At 43.2% G+C, this 23,508-nt stretch overlaps 1 protein-coding gene across 1 annotated transcript in view; it reads left to right on the top strand.

The window, feature by feature from the left end:
- Positions 1-22,024, top strand: part of LOC141258987 (serotransferrin-A-like) — a 58,426-nt gene extending 36,402 nt beyond the window's left edge. Inside the window, exons 11-17 of the mRNA XM_073674336.1 lie at positions 1,452-1,487; positions 2,034-2,192; positions 10,958-11,108; positions 13,552-13,616; positions 19,245-19,423; positions 21,040-21,229; positions 21,840-22,024. Of these exons, the coding sequence (XP_073530437.1) occupies positions 1,452-1,487; positions 2,034-2,192; positions 10,958-11,108; positions 13,552-13,616; positions 19,245-19,423; positions 21,040-21,229; positions 21,840-21,880 (821 nt within the window). The 3' untranslated portion in view covers positions 21,881-22,024. The remainder of the gene's footprint in view (positions 1-1,451; positions 1,488-2,033; positions 2,193-10,957; positions 11,109-13,551; positions 13,617-19,244; positions 19,424-21,039; positions 21,230-21,839) is intronic.
- The last annotated feature ends 1,484 nt before the right edge of the window (positions 22,025-23,508 follow it).

The raw sequence follows: 23,508 nt of genomic DNA, 5'->3' as shown, positions 1-23,508 counted from the left end.
TCCTGCTTTTCTAACCCGAATGTCCTCCCATAGTTTCCTGTTAAACCTGTCATGCCTTGCTACCTGAAAAGTTTTGCAAACTTTCCCTAAATTCTTAGTTGCTTCTACACCACACCTTTCTTTCACGATTGTATAGACATCTTGTTCATCATTTGTGGTCTTAGTCTGTTTGTTGCCCATTTTTCCTGACTATTCTTACCTTAGGAGGCTTTTTGGGTTAGATAAAATATATTCTATATTCTACCTTTCCTCGTTACCTATTCTGTCCTAAGGAGCCAGTATCTGAAACGGTTTCTCTGGACCGTTTTGTCTGAAGTGTAGAGTAATTCTAACACACATATATATGGCAACAAGGGCAAGACCAACAATACATAAAATGAACCATACAGTCTCCATTATATATCGTGTCCCTGGAGTATTATCATTACTTCCATGGGCTCATTCTGTCAATCTCTTATCCGTCAAAAAGGAGGACAAAGGTTCGGGAGTTAAGCGTGAGCGAAGGTTTCCCCGAAAGGACACAACCTTATGACTCAGTTAGGCAATCTCCGTAATACTTATGTCATCTACCTTAGTGCGGCTTATGAGGCTATTCCCGACATCCACATCTCTTTCATACCATCCGTTTCATAACCTTCTCTGACCTCTCCTTCGGCAGATCCTACAGTATATACATGAATGACCCGAGCTATAGGTATCCTTCTCTACTAGTTCCTCAATCCCAACACAAGATATGCATGAAATTTACGGACTATCGCAGAGCAGATGTAAGAGAACTAACAGTGTCTCTTACCTGGCCAGGTTTGTCATCTGCTGTTCCGATGTCCCAATCTCAGCGGTTACTCGTGCCGGTCGATGAACTTGAAGGAATACGCAGACCTCGGGTCCCTGTTTCGGGCGCCAGGAATTGTTAGGATCATTCAGCCATGGAGGGTCCTTGTTGGAGTCGGGGTATCCCCGTAACAAGAAATACACAGACACGTAGTGTATAATCAAGTACTGGGAAGCCCCTGAGCGCGTCTCCCTCTATGGGTGCTGTCCCTTTATTTATAATAATAATCATTTTTTTTTTTTTTTTTTTTTTGTCAGACATGCGCAGTAAAATGCCTTTGTTTCACAGGCAGCGAAATGATGATTCATAACAGTGGAATGTTGATAAGAAAGTTTCATAAACAAAAAGTGATAATTAGTAGAAGCTTGCTGAGACAGCTAAAACAAGTTACAATCTAGTTTCTGGGCGTCAGTCCAAATGTCCAGATAAGGGAAGAATAACTTCATCTGTGTCTTACATCGTAGTCTTGCGTGAAGTACAACTCCCATCATCCTCTCAGGGATAAAAACTTCATGTGATCTCGACTCTATGCTTCTCTTAATACATCTCAGAACTGTGTATTATTATCATTTAGGACTTCATTGATAAGAATCGTTTTCTCTATTGTATTTCCTTGCAGCCACTGAATGCAGAAAAAAAGGATCAACAACACCAGGTATAGACAATAATAAACATCCATCCATCTATCCATATCTGTCTATCATCTATTTATCTATCCAACATTTTTATTTCCTTCCAAAATGACATTGTGCTGGTCTTTCCAGAAATTATTTATACCTAGTTTCATACACCCTGCACGGACCATTTTTTATTTCTGCCTGCATCTACCACTAGAGCGACCTTGCCATAGGAAGTGTATGCAATAAGCTCCATAGCTCCCTCTTGTGGTGGCTGCAGATCATCAGAATTTTATATCTTAGCCCTTTGATGGGAATTTAACAAGCAATTTGCCTTAGTGCATTAGCGTAGAGAAGTTATCAATGATGATGTTTGTGCTACCATTTGAGACAGTATTTAGAGCCAAATTTAATAAAATACCAAAATAGTGTTAAAAGAAGGACATTCCCTCACTTTAGCATCTGGATGGCTGTTTGCTATGTTCTTCTCTTATGTTACACAATAGAAGGACATTCTTTAGTATTGTTGTTGAAATAATAAATTTCAGGTAATGAAAATAATTGCCCTTTTCTTCTCTCCAAAGGCTCATATTACGCTGTTGCTGTCGTAAAGGCGAGCGACACGACCATCTCATGGAATAATCTGGAAGGCAAATCATCATGTCACACGGCTGTTGGACGCAGCGCTGGATGGAATATCCCTATTGGCCTTATACACAAGAAAACTGGCAATTGTGACATGTGTAAGTGTCCTGTAAAATATTTAAAAGGTTATACTCCTCATCATTAATGGTTCAATTGCTCAATGCTTGTAAAAACAGGCAACTTTGCAAATAACTTAGTATTAAAAATCCTCTATGTTCTGAAGAGATGCAGGATTTTTAATTTTATAGTTTACGGCTCTTTCCTTGGTTACCAGCCACCTGTGCAGTCTATCAGTGGCGGCCGGTCTCTTAAGCAATGAGAGCAGCACTCACAAGCTCTTTCCAATAGAGCTTGTAAGGGCTGTTCTGAAGATGGCCAGATGGCTGGAGCGCACTGTTAGCTCCCAATGTCTCTATCTGCTTTAGTGCCTCTGTGCTGCTCCAATGATGCAGAGGCGAAGCTGCTTCATATAGCAGCATCGGGCCAGCGGAGCAACAACGCTGCTGGTGTCAATCAGACAGAGGTGCACCGCCTCATGATAAACAGGAAATCTGAAGGCAGACTAGCCATGTATGCATGTAGAAGATAATTAGAAAGCCTCTTTAAGTTCATGCTCCCATGATGAGTTTTTGGTGAGTTTTTCAGGCTGCGTATTTTTGAAAAATGCAAGTAACCTATTTTACTTAATGGGGGCAGAAAATCTGCAACATCAAAAACTCACCAAAAGCTCATTGTGGGAACGTAGCCTAATACTGAGCACTGATTCCTCTGACAAGCCTTCAAAATCAATGCATCACTGAGTATGTGAATGCATAAGGGCTCTTTCATACATCCTGATATTTCCGGTACTGGGGAAACCAGTACCGGAGATATCCGTGTCCTGTGTGTCCGTGTGTGGCATACGTGTGCCGCCCGTGTGCCGCATCAGGAGCACACGTACCGGCGCCTGGGAATCAACGGTACAGTTAGCGCTGTTCCCAAGCGCCGGGTGCTGAACGCTGCCCTCATATATATCCTCTTAGCGACCAGGCCAAATTTTTCAAATCTGACGTGTCCCTTTATTTTTAGATTGTTTTTTTGTGGCACATTATATTTTATGATAATGGTAAATTTAGGTTGATATGTTTTGCTTTTATTTATAAAAATATATGAAATTTGAAAAAATGTAAAAAAAATTGCAATTTTCAAACTTTGAATGATTATTATATTTTTAATCCAAATGGTCATACCACACAAAATAGTTAACAAAGAACCTTTACCTCATGTCTGCCTTACATCAGCACCATCTGTAAAATGTTCTTTTATTATTATATTTCTTTAAAATTGTAGCAGTAATTTTAGTTTTTTAGGAAATTAGGTGACACAGTGGGGGACGGGGCCCACAGGAAATTAAGTAACACAGTGGGGGAGGAAATTTACAAAACTTATTTTTTAAGGAACTATTCAGTTTTGAAGTGACTTTGGGGACCTATATATTTAAAAAAAAAAAAAAATTATACCACTTTAAAAAAACAGCAGCACCTCTCAAAACTGCAAACGGCAAAACTGCTGTACTGCTGCTGTAGTTTATTAACCCTTAAGGTAATTTTCAGTAATTAATGCAAAGTGGCATGACAGATAAGAAAAATTTTATTTTTACCATCTAAATCAGGGGTCTCAAACACGCGGCCCGCGGGCCGCATGCGGCCCCTGAGGCTGCTTTATGCGGCCCGCAGGCACAGACCCCTTGACGATCCCGACCTGGTCCAGGAGGAGCCGCCGACAGCAGCGCTGAATTGCCACACAGAGACTGTCTCCCAGCACTGCATTTCCAATGCCAGCCGCTGGCCAATCAGAGGCCAGCAGCTGATATCTGCGTGTCGGCGCAGCGAGTATGACGTCATTGCCATATGCAGATGTCAGCTGCTGGCCTCTGATTGGCTGGCGGCTGACATTGAAAATGCTGTGCTGGGAGACAGTCTCTGTGCGGCAATGCAGCGCTGCTGTCGGCGGCTCCTCCTGGACCAGGTTGGGATCCTCAAGGGGTCGGACTCTGTGGTGCCTGCGGGCCACATCTGCAGGAAGGCCGCCGAGGGAACGGAGGACAGGTGAGAATCATCTTTTTTTTTTTCTATTTTATGTGTGTGAAGAACAGCACAGGGGGCACATAGCCACAACATGGGGACCCGGATGGGGCACAGAGCCACAAGAGGGGACCTGGATGGGGCACATAGCCACAAGAGGGGACCTGGATGGGGCACATAGCCACAAGATGGAGACCTGGATGGGGCACAGAGCCTCAAGATGTGGACCTGGATGAGGCACAGAGCCACAAGAGGGGACCTGGATGGGGCACATAGCCACAAGAGGGGACCTGGATGGGGCACATAGCCACAGGATGGGGACCTGGATGGGGCACAGAGCCTCAAGATGTGGACCTGGATGGGGCACATAGCCTCAAGATGTGGACCTGGATGGGGCACATAGCCACAAGATGGAGACCTGGATGGGGCACAGAGCCACAAGATGGGGACCAGAGCCACAACATGGGGACCTGGATGGGGCACATAGCCACAAGATGGGGACCTGGATGGGGCACATAGCCACAAGATGGGGACCTGGATGGGGCACATAGCCACAAGATGGGGACCTGGATGGGGAACATTGCCACAGGATGGGGACCTGGATGGGGCACATAGCCCCAAGATGGGGACCTGGATGGGGCACATAGCCCCAAGATGGGGACCTGGATGAGGCACATTAGTACAAGATGGGCGCCAGGATGGGGAACGTTGCCACAGGATGGGGACCTGGATGGGGCACATAGCCACAAGATGGGGACCTGGATGGGGCACAGAGCCACAAGATGGGGACCTGGATGGGGCACAGAGCCACAAGATGGGGACCAGAGCCACAAGATGGGGACCAGAGCCACAAGATGGGGACCTGGATGGGGAACATTGCCACAGGATGGGGACCTGGATGGGGCACATAGCCCCAAGATGGGGACCTGGATGAGGCACATTAGTACAAGATGGGCGCCAGGATGGGGAATGTTGCCACAGGATGGGGACCTGGATGGGGCACATAGCCACAAGATGGGGACCTGGATGGGGCACAGAGCCACAAGATGGGGACCTGGATGGGGCACAGAGCCACAAGATGGGGACCAGAGCCACAAGATGGGGACCAGAGCCACAAGATGGGGACCTGGATGGGGAACATTGCCACAGGATGGGGACCTGGATGGGGCACATAGCCCCAAGATGGGGACCTGGATGAGGCACATTAGTACAAGATGGGCGCCAGGATGGGGAACGTTGCCACAGGATGGGGACCTGGATGGGGCACATAGCCACAGGATGGGGACCTGGATGGGGCACATAGCCCCAAGATGGGGACCTGGATGAGGCACATTAGTACAAGATGGGCGCCAGGATGGGGAACGTTGCCACAGGATGGGGACCTGGATGGGGCACATAGCCACAGGATGGGGACCTGGATGGGGCACATAGCCCCAAGATGGGGACCTGGATGAGGCACATTAGTACAAGATGGGCGCCAGGATGGGGAACGTTGCCACAGGATGGGGACCTGGATGGGGCACATAGCCACAAGATGGGGACCTGGATGGGGCACAGAGCCACAAGATGGGGACCTGGATGGGGCACAGAGCCACAAGATGGGGACCTGGATGGGGCACAGAGCCACAAGATGGGGACCAGAGCCACAAGATGGGGACCAGAGCCACAAGATGGGGACCTGGATGGGGAACATTGCCACAAGATGGGGACCTGGATGGGGCACATAGCCCCAAGATGGGGACCTGGATGAGGCACATTAGTACAAGATGGGCGCCAGGATGGGGAACGTTGCCACAGGATGGGGACCTGGATGGGGCACATTAGTACAAGATGGGGACTTGGATGGGGAACATTACTACAAGATGTTTTCCATTATTACTATATGATGCTAATTGTAAGACAATATTACTGTATGTGGCCAATTGGGGGAAATAAAATTGTAAAAAAAATAAAAAATAAAATAAAGCATGAAAAAATATTGGGCACTAAAAATGCTGTTTTATATGTAAACTAAAGTAAACACAAAAAAGTGCACGTTTATTATCGCCACATCCATAACAATCCAAGCCATAAAAAAATAAACACGGCAAAAATGTTCAAAAGGTGTATACAAAAAAAATGGTATCACTAAAAATGTCACATTGAACAAAGAATGCGGCCCCCCAAATTCAAATTTTTTCCATGTGCGGCCCATATACCCAGCCGAGTTTGAGACCCCTGATCTAAATGTTGCTGACTTCTGAACAAGTCACTATAGCCGTCAGACTCTAACGCCGTTATTCAGCTGTGATTTACCATGGCAACCATCAGGACCACACGGTCATGATCTCAGGATGCTGATGGGATTAAAGAGGGAGTCCACACTATGTTAATCACCTAGATGCCATAGTCACTATTGACAGCAGCATCTAAGGGGTTAAACGGCCATGGTCTGTGCCCACACTGATCGTCACTGATGCAGCAGGGTGTCAGCTACAGTGTACTGTCGGGGGATGCTATTCACTTATAACTCAGGTCAGTTTTAAGTCGTAATGGTGGTCACTAAGGGGATATATATATATATATATATACATATTGTGACAAAGTCACTGGCAAAGTGCTGAGAGGGGTTAATCGGCTATGTTTATGGCTAGGTTGAGTGAACAGCTGTAGAGTGTGTGGGAGGATGTTCACCATATCTCCACCCCAGGGTGGAGTCCAGAGGATAAATACACAGCCTTCTGGCTCATTGATTGTTGGATGTGTCTGGGGTTGGGAGCTTCAGAGCTGTGTTTGAGTATAAGGAAAGTTGAAACCTTTTTTTATGTTTGTTAAAAAATATATATAGAGACACTCATACACACTTCTGCATGGCACACAGCACACATCTAGACACTGTGACACTCTCACATACATATATACCAACATGTACACATTGGGACACTCACACATATCTGCCTAAGTTTGCCTGAAGGTTTCCAATAAAAAGATAGCACTAGGTGCTCTAGGTGTGCCGAACGGCTGTGGAGAAAATCTAATCTGGCCGAAGATTTCCTCCATTATAAATTTATGCTTAAAATCTATAACTGCGTCCTTCACCTCTCCAAACAAACCTACTTTAACAACCTCATCATCTCACTGTCCAATAATCCTAAACGCCTCTTCGACACTTTTCACTCTCTCCTTAATCAAACAGCACAGGTCCCGACCACCGACCTCACCGCTGACGATCTAGCCACTTATTTCAAAGAAAAAATTGACCATATCCGACAGGAAATTTTCTCCCAATCCCCAAATGTTATGCATGCTCCTCCCTCTCATCTTGCATCTTGCCCACTTTCTGACTTCGAACTAGTCACAGAAGAAGAAGTGACCAGGCTCCTTGCTTCCTCTCGCCTTTCCACCTGCACCAGTGACCCTATTCCCTCACATCTCCTTAATTCCCTTTCTCCAGCTAACTAAAATAACTAAAATATTCAACCTCTCCTTCTCATCTGGTATCTTTCCCTCGTCTTTTAAACACGCCAGCACACATCCATTACTTAGAAAACCATCCCTCGACCAGAACTGTGCTGCTAACTACAGACCTGTCTCCAATCTTCCCTTTATCTCTAAACTCCTGGAACACCTGGTCCACTTCTGTCTAATCCGCTATCTCTCAGAAAATTCTCTTCTTTACCCTTTACAATCTGGTTTCCACTCTTCACATTCTACTGAAACTGCCCTCACCAATGTCTCTAATGATCTACTAACAGCTAAATCTAATGGTCACTACTCCCTCCTGATTCTCCTAGATCTCTCTGCAGCATTTGACACTGTGGATCACCAGCTCCTGCTCACTATGCTCCGCTCTATTGGCCTCAAGGACACTGTTCTATTGACGCGCCCCCTGGGCCTGTGTTGTGCAGGGGAACCCGGAACCGGGCCTGTTGTAGAATGCTGGGGGTTGTAGTCTCCGTGTGGCGGTGACCCGGTCCGTGCCCAGGGTGGTCAAACCAGTGGCAGTCTTAATGTATAGCAAATGTCCGACTACGCCACCCGTGGATTGCGGTCAGTGGGGACCGCCGCTGCGCTGCCGACCGCTGAGGCTGATGGTGTTTGCGCAGCCGAGTATGGGATAACTCCCCACGGGAGAAGTATTGCCTCAGGGCAGCTAATGTGAGAGATGATGGGAGTGATGGTGTGAGGGTCCCAGTGCTAATGGTGCTGGTGCGGCAAGGAATCACGGAGACGTGAGGTGCAGTTCACGGTCTTTACTGATGGTACAAGGCAGACCCTCCCGGGAGTACTGGCTAGTATAAGGGGCCTGGTCAGTCTGCGAGCAAGCAGGAGTTCCCCTGGCCTGGTGGAGTTGTAGGCCTCCCCGTTTATCTGCACTCTTCCTGGCTACCTTGCTGTCAGCGGTTACAAGTAGCCCACGTCCCTGAGTATACCGTGTGGTGCTCACCCGTATGGCTGGTGACTTGGGGCCTTCTGTTAGCCTCCGCTCCTGGATGGCGGCGCTGGTCCCTTCTTTGTGACTGAGCCTCCGGGCTTCTATGGCCAGAGGACCTGGAATCCCCTGCCGGCTGGTTTCTGCTGCTGGGTATATATCAGTCCCCACAGCCTCGGACTCCTGTGTCCGGTTTTAGTAACTTCAGCCAGGGCGAGCTATATCTCTGCTCACAGCCCCTGGCCTTCTGCCTCTGCTCCTACAGAGCTCCTGATCTCACTTTCCCTCTCCAGGCTCTGACTGCTCTGCTTGTTCTGCAGGCTCTGTCTCTTCTAATCCCGCCCCAGACCCAGTTTATAAGGGCAGATTCCTCCCCTCCCAGGTCTGGGCAGGCCGTGTTGCATGCTTAGGGCTCCTGACCAGAGAAACCTCCCACTTGCTCTCAGACATAATATCCCTATTACTGTGACAACCAGACCCCTGGGGTGTCACACTATCCTGGTTCTCCTCCTACCTCTCTGACCGCTCCTTCACTGTGTCTTTTGCCGGCTTCTCTTCCTCTCCCCTTCCCTTTATTGTCGGGGTTCCTCAAGGATCAGTCCTAGGCCCCCTTCTTTTCTCCTTATACACCGCTCCTATTGGACAAACAATCAGCGGATTCGGTTTCAGTACCTTCTCTATGCTGATGACACCCAATTAAACACCTCTTCTCCAGACATCACCCCTGCATTATTATAAAATACCAGTGATTGTCTTTCCGCTGTCTCTAACACTATGTCCTCCCTCTATCTAAAATTGAAACTGTCAAAAACTGAACTACTCGTATTTCCTCCCTCCACTAACCTACCTATGCCAGATATTGCCATTTCCGTTTGTGGCTCAACCATTACTCCCCAGCAACAAGCCCACTGTCTTGGGATCAAACTCGATTCATATCTTTCCTTCACTCTTCACATCAAATTACTCGCTCGTTCATGGCATCTACACCTCAAAAACATCTCAAGAATCAGGACTTTTCTTACCTTTGACTCAGTAAAAACTCTTACTGTAGCTCTTATTAATTCTTGTCTGGAGTATTTCAACTCTTTACTAATCGGTCTCCCTCTTTCTAAACTTTCCCCTCTCCAATCCATCCTGAATGCTGCAGCCAAGATCATATTGCTCTCCAACCGATACACCGATGCCTCTTCCCTGTGCCAGTCATTGCACTGGTTGCCCATCCGATACAGAGTTCAATATAAACTTATCACTCTTACCCACAAAGCTCTCCATGATTCAGCACCACTCTACGTCTCCTCCCTCATCTCAGTCTACCACCCTTCCCCTTCCCGTGCCCTTTGTTCTGCTAATGACTTAAAACTAAAATCCTCCTTAATCCCAACCTCCCACTCCAGTCTCCAAGATTTCTCTTGTGCTGCGCCAATTCTTTGGAATGCACTACCTAGGACAATTCGATTAATTTCCAATACCCACAGCTTTAAGCATGCCCTAAAAACTCATTTCTTTAGACTGACCTATCGCCTTAACACACTTATCTAACTGTCCCAGTTTGGCCAATATCAAAATTTTCTTCAAAATCATGTTCATACCATCCATGCCTCTGTCTGTACTGTACACATACTGGCTGGAGACCAGTTCATGTAGTGCTATGTACTTTCCCTACTTAGCATATTATGGCTGAATTCTACAATATTTGTACATTTTACCTTTTGTGTCCTCCCCTATTTCCTCATAGACTGTAAGCTTGTGAGCAGGGCCCTCACTCCTTTTAATATCTGATTTATGCTTATTTAGTAATGTCTTTTTGTCTGTTCAAGCCCCCCCCCCCCTAAAATTGTAAAGTGAATTCTGTGGAATATGTTAGCACTATAAAAAAAAAAATTATTAGTATATTATTATTATTATATAGCACCATCTAATGCATTCAAAAAGGAGGTGGTTTTCTGCTCATGTTCATATCTCAGTATTTTATAAAAGACCACATAAGTGGACCAAGTATGGAGCAGTAACATGTATGCACCATCAGCACAAGCGAGCAGAACATCAAGGCTTAAAAGTGACCTTCCAACCTCTTTGGAGAAATCTGGATCTATCTACAAAGGTGGATGTGTCCTTGGCATGGGCATATGATTGCATAACCAAATACTGTGTATGCTATCAGTTAAAATTAACAGCCCTCTCCGTGATGAGTCACAAAGGTTGTGATTTCTTGTGGACTTTCAGACTTTTTCATCTGATGAGATGAGTGGATGAAATCCATGTAACTAAAGAAGTGGCTCCATATGAAAAAAACAATACTATGTTGTGGACATTACCAGGAGATATTATACTTTCTGTAGTGATTGATAGAACATATTTGAACTTCGTTTATCTTGTTCTACATTTTCAGCAACTTTCTTTAAGGAGAGCTGTGCCCCTGGTGCTGACGTTAATTCTAACCTCTGCAAACTGTGCGTTGGTGACCCAAAAAAATCTCTGGACAGCACAAAGTGTTCCGCAAATAACAAAGAATTGTACTACGGCTATCATGGAGCATGCAGGTATGAGTCATAGATGGGGAAGAGAGGCGGTGACACTCAGACCCTGGTGTCAGAAAAATAAAAAAATGGATGACACCAGTAGTTTTTGTAATTTTTTTTTGCAAACTTTTTTCTTGCATTGTGTAAAAAATGTGTAAAATGTGTAAATTGTGTAAAATGTGTCAAACAATAATCTCTTAATAGGATTGATAAAATCCTATTAAGAGATTATTGTTTTACACATTTTTTATCTCTTTCCCAAGATATAAAGTATTATAATGTCATATGTCAGAACTCAGTTTTCAATGCAAACTCAGAAACCGAGCTTAAATCAATGCCGGCAGATAATGGCTACTTCTGACAGGCTCTGCTTTTGATAGCAGCTGGTGGAGCCGAGCTCTGCCCGCTCAAAACCACTTAAACGACACTGTCAATTTTTGTCATTGGCATGTAAAACACATAGACCTGCGGGCACGACGCTCCACACGATCGCAGGGCACTGATTGGTTGTTATGAAAGCCGGGGGATCGGCTGGAGAACCCCATGCTCGTCATGACTGTGGTCCTTTGATGATCCGCCTCTGTTACGCTTAGGAGACTGTGGTCTTCACTATATACTGCAATATTGTGGCATTGCAGTGTATAGTGCAAGGAAAAAACAAGACCTAATACATCTATGTCTATGACTCTTGAAAAAAGGGGAGGAAAAAAAACGAAAGTGAAAAAAAGGAAAAATCTCCCGGTTAGGTTTAGGGGTAAAACCTATAATGTATGAGCAAACATATAATAAAACATCATCCTCTTTGTCATTATGACATATACTGAAGTCAGGGCATCATTTAGTGTCATTTTTAGGACCCAAGACCTAAATGTACAGGGGATTCTCAGTCTGCAAATACACCACATGGGAATTTGATGAACCAATCAAAGGGGGCATCTGACCATAGATACCCCGGACTGTGGAACCCAATATTTTAGACAGCTGGGATAATATCTGATCCATGCTATTGTGGCAACGTTAGGCCCATAGATGCATCCCAGCTCTATCTGGCCATACTGAATGTAGCTAGGACATGCTTAGATAATAAATAAAGGACTTCAAATGCCCCTATGTAAGGCAAGGATGTGCCAGGTCTATTAGAGCAGGAGCCTTTCTTACGCAGTGGCTTTCCATGATGGCTCATAGAAGGGGGTTCACAGTGCTGGACCTCCCCTATAAAATCCATATGCTTCTATTTGTAAAAGGACAATGATTGTTATCATGAAACATCCAGTAACAGAAGAAATCTATTGCGTTTGCCAAGTTTTAAAGTGAAATCTATCTTAAAAAGATCTTTTGATTTGTCCATATGACATGTCATAGGAAGTCAGGTTGGTCAGCTTTTTCTGATCTCCTACTAGCTCTCCTTGAGAAGAACAGCCGAGAATGAACTCTTATTGACAATGCTCCATGTGAAACAGTATGCAAATTAAATCTCTCCCATAAAGAAAGAATTATCATATTGGTGCAACCCATCAGAGGTACAATAAGTATCCTATAATTCAATGTCTGACCTTTATGGTAGCTTTCTCCAAAAGGGGGCACTAGACATAGTTTTCTCTCACCGGTTTTATCTTACTATGAGAGAGCTAGTTTTGCTTACTTTATTTCCAATGTGCATTATCAATAAGACTCCTTATATAGAGTTGGTCTCCAAAAGTAGTGCCAGTCTCTTTCCCAAACCTGCACTAAGGGTGACTCGTGCAGCCAGCCAAGTCCTGTTCTACACTGAAGAAGGTGGGTTTCTGACTTGGCTTATAGGTTTAGTCATGTTGCAAGACCCCTAAAGAGTCAGGCTTTGACTTTACTGTGGTCTAGTTGGGACAGAGGCGTACAATAGGGCAATACCGCAGGAGAAATAAGAGAGGGTGAGAGTTATGGTAGTGCTCACCTGGGGAGTTGTGTAGAGACACAACACCAATAAGAGCCTTAAAATCTATGGCCGCAGCTGCATGACTGGAGGAGAAATTCTTCCAGATAGCAATTCACTTTAGTGAACATATCACGATGTCTGGGCTGCACTTGTGAGAATGAAGAATCCTCGATGATTCAGGTTTTTATTACACCAACGCGTTTCGACACTGAAATGCGTTGGTGTAATAAAAACCATAATTTTATAACATTGAGGCTTCTTCATTTCCAAAAGCCAAGCCCAGGTACTGTGATAACTCCACTAAAGTGAAGGCTTTGATTTTAGGCGTAGCTTGCTTTAATACATGGCAGCAATGATATTTTTCTTATTTTTTTCATATTGTAGCAAGCTATTAGCCTAACTGACTTCACAACTAAGCTTCTCATGCTATGATCACTAAGACATGCTAGATGATGATTTTCTTATATTTCATATATTATAGAAATGCTTAAATCCCAGTGTAAAAGTTTTACTGGAAAAAAAACATGATATATTTCTTCTACTCCTCAATAGATGCCTAGTTGAGAAAGGAAATGTTGCATTTGTGAAGCACACAACTCTATATGAGGTCCTTAGTGGTAAGTGAGATACCCTACCTTTTATATACACATTTTTGAGACTTTAATCCTGCAATCAGCACTGCAGTGATTGTCTGGATCTGTCATGTTTTTGTTGTGGTATATCACATCTTTGGCTGGCAAGGTGACCAGCGGAGTTTTTATACCAGAGATATTTCATAAGCATATGCTAGATGCAGGTGAAAGTTATTTATTTCATGGGGCATGGAAAACACAAGGAAAGGATGTTCTGTATTAAAGATGAATTCCCATCAAAGCTTTTATCCTCTTAATATATTGCACTCATCATATTATGCAGCACTGTGTACTTACAATTGCTCATTTTGCCTTTCTACCCAGCTAATTCTTCTCTTTTCTCTGCTCTATGTAGAAGCAGGAAGTTTCTTTTCCCTGCAAAAATCATTCCCTTCTTCAACTCCTGACCCATGCTGAGCTTTTCTCTCCCTGCCAGGGACTTTTGCGGTGACTCATGACTCATACAGGGAAAATTGACCTCCTGTTTTTACATAGAGCTTAGAAGGATTCAGCTAGTCAGTTTTTATTCACATGATGTCATAGATCTAATGGAAAAGAGAATAGTTAGCTGGGTAGAAAGGCAAAATGAGCAATTCTAAGTACACAGCACTATATAATATGATAACTGAAATAAATTAAGAGGATAAAAGCTTTGATGGGAGGAGTGCTTCTTTAATGCTTCAGATTGCATCATCCTGTGTAATCACCACTTAAAGGAGGTGTTTCATTAAGAGTGATTGACAGCTACTTCTGTAAGCAAATGAATAAGATATATTATATTGAATTCGCGCTGAACTGCTGTATACATAAGCTAGAAATTGAATAATTAAAAATGAATAATTGAAAGACACTTTATTGGTATAAAATCGTACAGCCAAAATTAGTAAAATATCGTTAAGGATGAAAATAAAAGGATAAGTGGTCCTCCGATGTTGGGTGTATCCGGCTTGATGAGTTTAAGTCCTATTGCTAGAAGTAGTGCTGTGGATTTGAAGTTAGTGGTGATTGGTAGTAGGCCCTAGATAGAGGGAATAAGTTTTTTAGATATAAGAAAAGCGGTTTGTCCTGATAAGAGGCCTAAGTAAGAACACGTACGTTACTTACCCGTATGGGGTAGTATTAGGAGGAAGATCCCCGTAATAGTGCTTGTTGTTGCAAAGCCGTGCAATTAAAGTGCAAAAGTGCTGAAAACTGGAATATGACGGGTACAGCCGTTATAAATAGGGTATAGCGGTGTGTCAGTAGCAAAGTGCCTATTGGTATAGTGATATTAATACCTGATTGTATATGCAATAGCGTATAGTAGGCTGATAAGGTATTACAAGGGTTAGGCTTCCTCCTTCGTAGGCAGTAGTTTATACTGAGGTGATCCGCATGGATCCTCATAGATGTTTTGGAAAATATGTTCAGTCAATATAGTATGGCCCTGTTTCCAGGATGGTTAGAGCTGGATAGATAACATGGGCATGAATTGTTACTGGCAGACCCTTATAGCAGCGTGATACTGTTGCAGCTGCTGCGGGAAAGAAAGAGGCACATAGGGGAAATTTCAAGTATAAGATGCCGCGGTTTAGATAAAATTATGCGGTCATCAGTATTGGTACAGCCTGTGCAAAGAGTCTTACCTCTAGTAGTACACTGTCCGTGTGTAGCGTTTATAGTGCTTGCAGTACCTTAATGCAGCGTGAATAGGATACAGCTGCTTTAGTAGATGTGCCATCAAGGCTTGGCTATAGAGGTGGTTTTCCACGGCGATGTCCGAGGGTCCTGAGGGGAGGCACGTGAGGTGATTCTGGCTGGTGGTGTTGATAGGCAGAGTCCCAGCCGGTGACTCGTGCTTCAGCAGTATGTAGCTCGTTGGCTTGTGGTAAGGCAGGCTGGACGAGCAGGACCTGACGTGACATCACGGTCACGTGACTATCATGTGATGAAACAGCTAAGGGTAGCTGAAAGAACCAAAATTCCAACGCGTTTCGGAAATAATTGCGGTTTCCTTCTTCAGGGATGGTCCTAAGTTGTGTCTCTGCTTCTTATATATGCTAATTCTTGATGTGGGCGGTCTTTTTAATCATTAAATGCAAATAGCTCAATCTCACTATTCAGCCCTCTCGGTTTTAGTGTGTTCAAATTGAAAATCCATTGACTTTCAATCCGGGACATAAGTTTTAGATGGTCGCCATGTCGCCAGTGTTTTGGCACCGTTTGGATGCCTATTATCTGAGTGCCCTGAATTTTTCCCCCTTGTTTTATTAAGTAATGTTTTGATAGGGGCTGGCCTGTGAATTTATTCCTAATGTTCCTGAGATGTTCCTTAATTCTGACATGCATTGGTCGTTTGGTACGTCCAATGTATAATTTATGACATGGGCATCTGAGACCATATATGACTCCCTTAGTAGAACATGTGAGGAAGTTCATAATAGGGAATTCATTGTTATAATTTTTAATGGTTTTATGTTTCTGCATAGAGTTTTGCAGACGGAACATCGTTTACGTGGAAAAAAAGCCTTTTAGGTTATTGAACAGAAAATGTTCAGTGTGCTGGGGGGGCCTCTTTTAAAAGATTTTTGACTGAAGGGGCAACAATAATGCCCAAGTTGTTTGCCTTTTTAAAAATAAATTTTGGTTGTGTTGGTATTTTATCGCCTAGTATTTTATCGTCTTTCAAAATATTCCAGTATTTCCTAACAATATTTTTGAGAAGATGTGTGTTGGCATTAAATTTGGTAATAATTGTGATATCAGTTAGTGTGTTCTCCTGTCCAAAATTTGGATTTTTGTTAATCGGGAGGTTTTCCCTTGGTATATCGGAAACGGCTTTGTGTGCGGTTTGCAAAAACTTTTCTTGGTAACCTTTTTCTAAGAATTTTTTTTGTCAGAGTTTTTGCTTCGTCTTCAAAGTCATTTCTTTTAGAACAGTTCCGGTGTAGTCACATATATTGGCTTCTGGGTATATTCAATAGCCAATTTGGGAGATGGCAACTCTCCAAAGGGATAAAACTATTGACATCCGTTGGTTTGGAGAAGGTTCGTGTATGTAGTTGACCTTGTTCGATGAAAATATTTATGTCCAAAAAATTTACTTCTGTAAGCACTCTTGTACAAAGAGAGCTGTCAATCAGTGACAGGACTGAAAATCTCAAAAAAGAGCAGAGGTTTATGTGATGAAATCACAGGTTATACTGAATCTTTTGTCACAAAATTATTTATCAATCTACTCAGCTCCTCCTACTCTATAGCATGGTGCCTGCAGATTGCACTTTATTTTCACGGTGACAAGTTCCCTTTAAAGAAAAAATAACTTTATTTGTGCAATCCAAACTAATATTGTAACATTTTGGTGCACATTAGGTCTTCATCAGATGGATAGACATAGTAGATATCTGAAGAGAGTAAGAAAGTATGCTGAAGAGCTGTATGGTGGGAGCAATATAGATGTCGCTTATGGGATCGGCGCAGGTCTCTGCTTTTCCTGCACACCTGTTATTTTTCTTACAGCTCACACTGACAGGGCACTCCTGTGAAGACCCGGGGTCTTCCGTGGGCGTAATACTACTCAGACAACACAGGGTGAGGGTAAAACAGTGTGGCAATACTTTATTGAACCACAAAACAGATAATAAACATATAGAACAGTCCCAACAAATACCCAAGATGGTGCAAAATTACACAGACTCACCCTTCTGTTGGCCCACCGAGAATAGAGCAGCTGCGATTTTTGGGACTTCCAGGGCCAACTACCTCAACCAGTGGCCCCCCTCTTTTGGTGGCCCCCCCAGAGAGGAGGTAGCGGTAACCTTAGGAAGCTTACAGTCGATCGAGATCCAAGGCCAGGAGACCGATGGTCCCACCCTGGCCTCTCCGAGAGTTTCCATGGGGCCAGATGACCAACTGGTCCCAATCTGGCTTCTCCGAACATCTCCATGGGTTCCGGCGACCACAGGGTCCCACCTGGCAACCCCAAACAACATATCCATGGGCCCAGGTGACCTCATTGTCCCAACCTGGTTTCCCCAAATTTATCCATGAGTTCTCTGATGGTCAATGGAGCAGATCTGTATCCTTCCAGTCAGGGTCATATACCCCTAGACTGGAATCCTGTAGAATCCAAATCTGTGTCTCCCTGTATCGAGCCATGCTGCCAAGCTGCTGTTCTGAAGAGTGTCTCTCTGATTCTTTGATTCTCTGATTCTCCTTGATGCAGGATATAAAACCCTTTTTATATTTATATATATGGCTAAGGTCATCAGTCACACTTCAGGGAGAAATGTGCAGCGCTCAGGTCTCATGGTTTGAGCTAATCCCCCTGCTCTTGTAAATAAACTAGCTGGCTTAGTACAATATGCAATTAGCAGAGTAACAAACATCATTGTTCCCAAACACTGTCCTCCTTGCCAGCCAAAGAGACACATACATTCAAAAGTCAACAAAAATAATAGTGTATTTCTCTTGGCTTAACAAATCTGAAGGTCTATCTGATTAAGATTAGAAGATGTGATGTCACAGCTCCTATGCCAGCTAGTCACTTCTGATCAGAGCTGGCGAGAGAGCGCACTGTCAGTGTGCATTTTGCACAGTGACAAGAATCTACTGAGCATCTGTCGGAATTGACAACCAGCACATGCTCAGTAAATCATGTTCTAGCCCAGCCTCTGAAATGGACGTCACTGATGACTCTTTGTTTCAGAGAGGGGGCAAAGGATGCAGCAGTGAACTCAGCCTCTGTCCCCTGATGACTACTTGTTTAACTATCCCAGCATGCACTGTGATTCTCAATGGAAGCATCTTCAAAGAGGAAGTAGTAAAAAAAATAGAGCAGTTAGATAGAGTAGTGAGGGAACAGTAGGGAATTTTTAATAAAAGTACCATATATTAGTAAAGAAAATAGATTATGAAATCAAATAGATAGGTTTTAGGATTAAAATAAATTTTAGTTTTAGACCACCCCTTTAAGATTACAAGGAGTGTCAGTCCTCTTCTTCTTGATTTACATGGGGTGGTACCCCTCCTGAGCACCCATCGCATTCAACACTCCATATCTAAACTCCAGAACCACTACACTGTCCTGATCATAAAAAGGTCACTCCATAAAAATAGGCCAGTTTTTTTTTCCCAAACCAGAAATAAAATTGATGCATCTGTGATTTTTTTGAAGCTGGAGAAACTTGCACAGATTATTATTACATGTTATTCTCATCAATTTATAGTTGACAGTGAATGTAACTGATGTCTTCATATCAGAGTTATGGGCTGTAGATATGTATCGCTTCCAGTCCTTTAGATTTTTTATGATTGTGTCCATAAAAAAATTTTGTCTCTGATTTTTTGAGAGGCTGTCCAGAAAGAAAATAAAAAAAATCAAGCTGGCAACCCTGATCATAGTGTCCACTATTTAGGCATTGCATAGTGGTAACACTTGAACAATGGTTTAATTTGGACTATAAATGGTCATAGTATATGGAAAATATATGGATGCACCTTAAAGTCACTTTCGTTTTGGCAGAATCAGAACTAGAACTCAAGTGTAATGTGGTTTTCTCAGTTTTCATCAATCTCTAGTGCTGGAAGTGTATTTCTATATGCAATTATCTAATTAGTGGGATTTCTTTCTAGATAACCCTGAATGGCTAAAGAACATGAAGGAGGAGGATTTCCGTCTACTGTGCACAGATGGTACAGTCAAACCCCTGTCTCAATATAAAGACTGTAACCTTGCCGAGGTTCCAGCTCATGCTGTTGCGACTGTGCCAAACAGAAAAGAAGTGGTTGTAAGGATTCTTAAAGATCAGATGGTAAGATAAAAGTCTAAAAGTATGTGCACGCCAACCTACCCACTGTGTTTTTCGTACATAACACACTTCAGGGAAATGCTGTCAGCGTTTCTCTTAAAGCGGCTTTGGAAATCCAAAGTGGTTGAAAGAAGTTCGAGAAGACTGAACATATATATAGCAAGTTGTTTTTACATTGTCTGAAAAAGACACACACTCTAAGGAGTTTTTCCAAGTTCACTTTTATCTTTAGTTAGAATTGTGCTCCACTCCCCACCACACAAACAATGTGATCTCCTTGTGATGCCAAATCTGTTCATACTGCTCAGTGCATTTCTCAATTGTCATTGTAGTCATCTTTTTTATTTATCTTTTTTATTTTATTCCACATTTTATTTCCTATTTTATTGACCTTATATTGAGAAGTTTTACTCCTCACTGAGGAACTCACAATCTAAACTCCAACACATACAAACGGGGGACAAGTAAAATGATCTCAAAAGATGCCCTTTGATGGGTTTACAGAACCGAGATAACTTTACTATCCACTAAGCCACTATGCTCTCCGTTTTTATTATGCCTAGTCATGCCTATAGTATGCTCATATTTCTGCGCTGCAAAAGTTTTCAGCATGTGGAGGTAAAATCTGTGGCAATTCAATCCTGTGTAGAATTACCCCAATGAGCTATGACCATTCAGATTTTCTTTCTCTTGAAGTAAACAATAAAGTTTCTTATTGATTCACAACAAGTTGGAAAACCATAAGAGGGTAAAGCCAGTTTACACAATTTTCACGTTCCATATACAAACCGTCATTTTCAGATCATCTGCAATTCTCCTGACCTGAACTCAACAGCCTCTTAGGCATATTATTACGATACTGGGGTACTACTGCTGGAAACCAGTGGCCGAAGGAGTACGAGCAGAACAGCAAGCGGTAGTAAAAGTTATTGTAGTTAGCAAAAGGAGTTGTAAGGAACAATCCGTAGATAGGTGAGAACAATCTAGGTAAGAATGTTCAGGAGCTTGGAGACTGGCAACAAGGCTAACAGCTAGACACAATACTCAAGCAATGAGTGAGAGATCCATGCGGCTTTAAGTAGGCAAAACAGGAAACAACATCTTAGTAAAGGGCAATTGCAGAACACAACAGCAGCCTCCAGTGGTAAGGAGTGGGATTGCAGCACAATTATTAAGGTGAATAATAGCAGCCACTAGTGGTCAAACTGTAGAAGGACAACTGGAATTCTGATACATACACTTTGGATCCTCATATGTGTCTGATTCTGACACATATGAGGTTTGAGTTTAGGTCAGAAAACCCACAGTCGATCCGTAAATCACAGACTGTACATGGAATGTGAAACTCAGTTGTATGAAACTGGCCTAATATATATATATATATATTTTTACTTATAGTAAACAATAATAAATCATGACACCCCTTTACCCATTACATGAAAGCACCAAATCATTTTTTATAAGGCTTTGTTTACTGTTATATATTTCCACCATTTTATGTTGGGCGATGGGCATTTACAGTACAATAATGTGACATGTCTAAGCTACTAGAATTAGCCGTCACCTCCTATTGCATATTTCCATTAAACTTTTATCCTGCTTTGATATATTCAATTCAGCGCCAATTTGGAAAGAATAAGGACAAATCTGCCCAATTGTTCTATATGTTTGATTCTGAGGGACGCAAAGACCAACTTTTCAAGGATTCTACAGAATGCTTACGTGAAATTACAGTCGCGCAGATGAACGACTTCCTTGGACAGCAGTACACCGACTCTGTTTCTTCTCTTAACGAATGTTCACAATCAGGTACCTAACCTATCTTCCTTTTCACGTTGATGATTTTTTTCCTTTAGCGTCTCAGATTCTTAGATTCTATATTTCTAGACGAACCAACATCAATGTAGTCTTGGGAAATGCAATAAGATTTTTCTTTTCGAGCTGTAGTGGTCAACCCAAAATATACCCAAAGCAGCCATTGACTTAATTACAGCTTAGCATTTCCTCCATATATTTAGACAAAAGAAAAATTTAGGCAACCACTAGTCCAGAATCATAAAAAAAGCCCCTAAATAGGTATTTACAGAAATATGACAGCTTTTGGGGGTGGAAACAATGCTGCAGTACTTCAGGATACAGAAGGATGTAGTAGCTTAACAGGGCAAACAGGCCCATGAGAGTACCAGAGGATCCTCTCATGGTCCCAGACACTGATAAGGGCTCAACAGAAGACACTCTATATGACTTTGCCTTCCTATGTGAATGATCAGGCAAGTGAGGGTCACATATAGACCCTCATACAGTTGAGGATGATTGTCTAATGACATTTTACACAATTTAGGGCAAACATATTTTTCTTGCTACAACAAAGTTCCTCCACTTCTGTCTAACTTGTCCTTTGTGTCTTTTTCATTCACAGAACTGCTGAAAGCCTGTACCTTCCATACCTGCAAGTTCTAAATGTCTAGTCCTGGTGCAGGATTGTCATCTATGTGTCTTCATTTATCTCTTTGTTCTTTTCCATATACAAAGATATATTGTACATTCATGAACTTGCCACGTCTTTCATCTTTCAATAAATAGATTGAGATTTTCTCGTATAAATAGTTTTTTCATCCTTTGATCACCATTATTGCCATGCTGTGTAATCACTTCAATCTACAGGATATTTAAATTTCGGCCCTATTCATCAAAGCATTTACACCAGAATTCTGGCATAAAATGCTTTGAAAAGTCATAAAATGCAGGCACAATGCTAAATTTTGCGACTTACGGCGTTTTCATTCCATTTTCGCCCAGCTCCGACAGAGGGACAGGGTCATGGCAACCCGATCGTTCAAATTAATGATGAGCGGTGGCGGTCTTTATGCCACAAATCTTACTCCAGTCATCAACTAGAGTCAGATTTGTGGAGAGGCACACATGGAGGCGCACGTCACTTATCAGATGCTCCGAATTCATTAAAAGGCATACATTTCTTAATAAGACAGAAGCATCTGTCTCCAGCATGCCCAATCACCAAGACCGATGAGCAAAATGCCATTCTTAATGAATTTGGGCCTGAGTGTTCGGTAAAAAAATAAATCTATATTACTTTAATGGAACAGGTCATAGAGCCTTAAAGAACCTGCTGAATTCAAATTTTAAACTTCATCACTGTCGTTCAACATAGATTGTGTGTACTTTAGGGTTAAATTCTGGGTTATAGCATTATTCGGATAAAAAGTTTCACTATGGTATTTGAAATTAGAAAAGAATAAAGTAAAGGCTTTATCAACCTTTCCAACCATTGCTTTAATGCATTTAACAAAATAAGCATCTGTAGCACCCCGAGGGTTCGGTTGCTACAGGGGTATTGCACCTCATCCAGAGGTGTGATATTCCACTGCCAGGTAAGGATGGAGTGTGGACCAGGGCTCAGTTAGCTGCACACACACACCCCATTTCCGGGGGACAGCTCGACGGTGCTCCCAGCTGCGGGCACAACTGACCATGTCCCTGGCTGGAGTGGGGAGGGGGAAGAGAACCCTGTGGTGTAGGAGCAGAAAGGGGGCAGTTTCTGGGAGCACAGGAAGGAGCTCATTGGGTGCAGGTCACCTGAGCTCAGACACAGAGAAGCAGATAAAAGGTGGGGGCCATCTTAGGAGGGAAGTCAGTCAGAGCAGAAGGGAGAGAGAGCTGACAGGGAGCAGCGGCTCAGGCTGAGCTCAGCTCCAGGAGGCAGGCCTAGAGAAAAGGCCGGGGCCGGAGAGGAGAAGAGGAGAAGGAGAAGCAAGGAAGGAGGAGAGACAGAGGAGTGGAAAGGCTCCAGAAACAAGAAGGCAGAAGGGACCCTAAGAGTGCAGAACGGTCAGCAACCGTTGCATACCCCATTATACCGGGTGGAAGGGTCAGGCTGTGGAAAGGTACCCGATCCCTAATTTGGTGGAGGCGAATCTACCCTCAGCCAAGAACCGGAGGTTGTGACCATTTATTGGTGCGACCCCCCGCTAAACCTGCTAGGAAGGCACCATATAGGATAGCGGGAAGTGAAGGCCAACGCTTACCCAACACGGTCCGCGGTAGCCGGACAGAAGTCAGGACACTGG

This window comes from Phyllobates terribilis, unplaced genomic scaffold (genome assembly GCF_046119375.1).
Source record: "Phyllobates terribilis strain yellow unplaced genomic scaffold, ASM4611937v1 Scaffold_3__8_contigs__length_932513732, whole genome shotgun sequence".
Taxonomy (NCBI): domain Eukaryota; kingdom Metazoa; phylum Chordata; class Amphibia; order Anura; family Dendrobatidae; genus Phyllobates; species Phyllobates terribilis.
The sequence above is the reverse complement of the archived record's forward strand: the minus strand, read 5'-3'. Positions and strand labels throughout refer to the sequence as shown.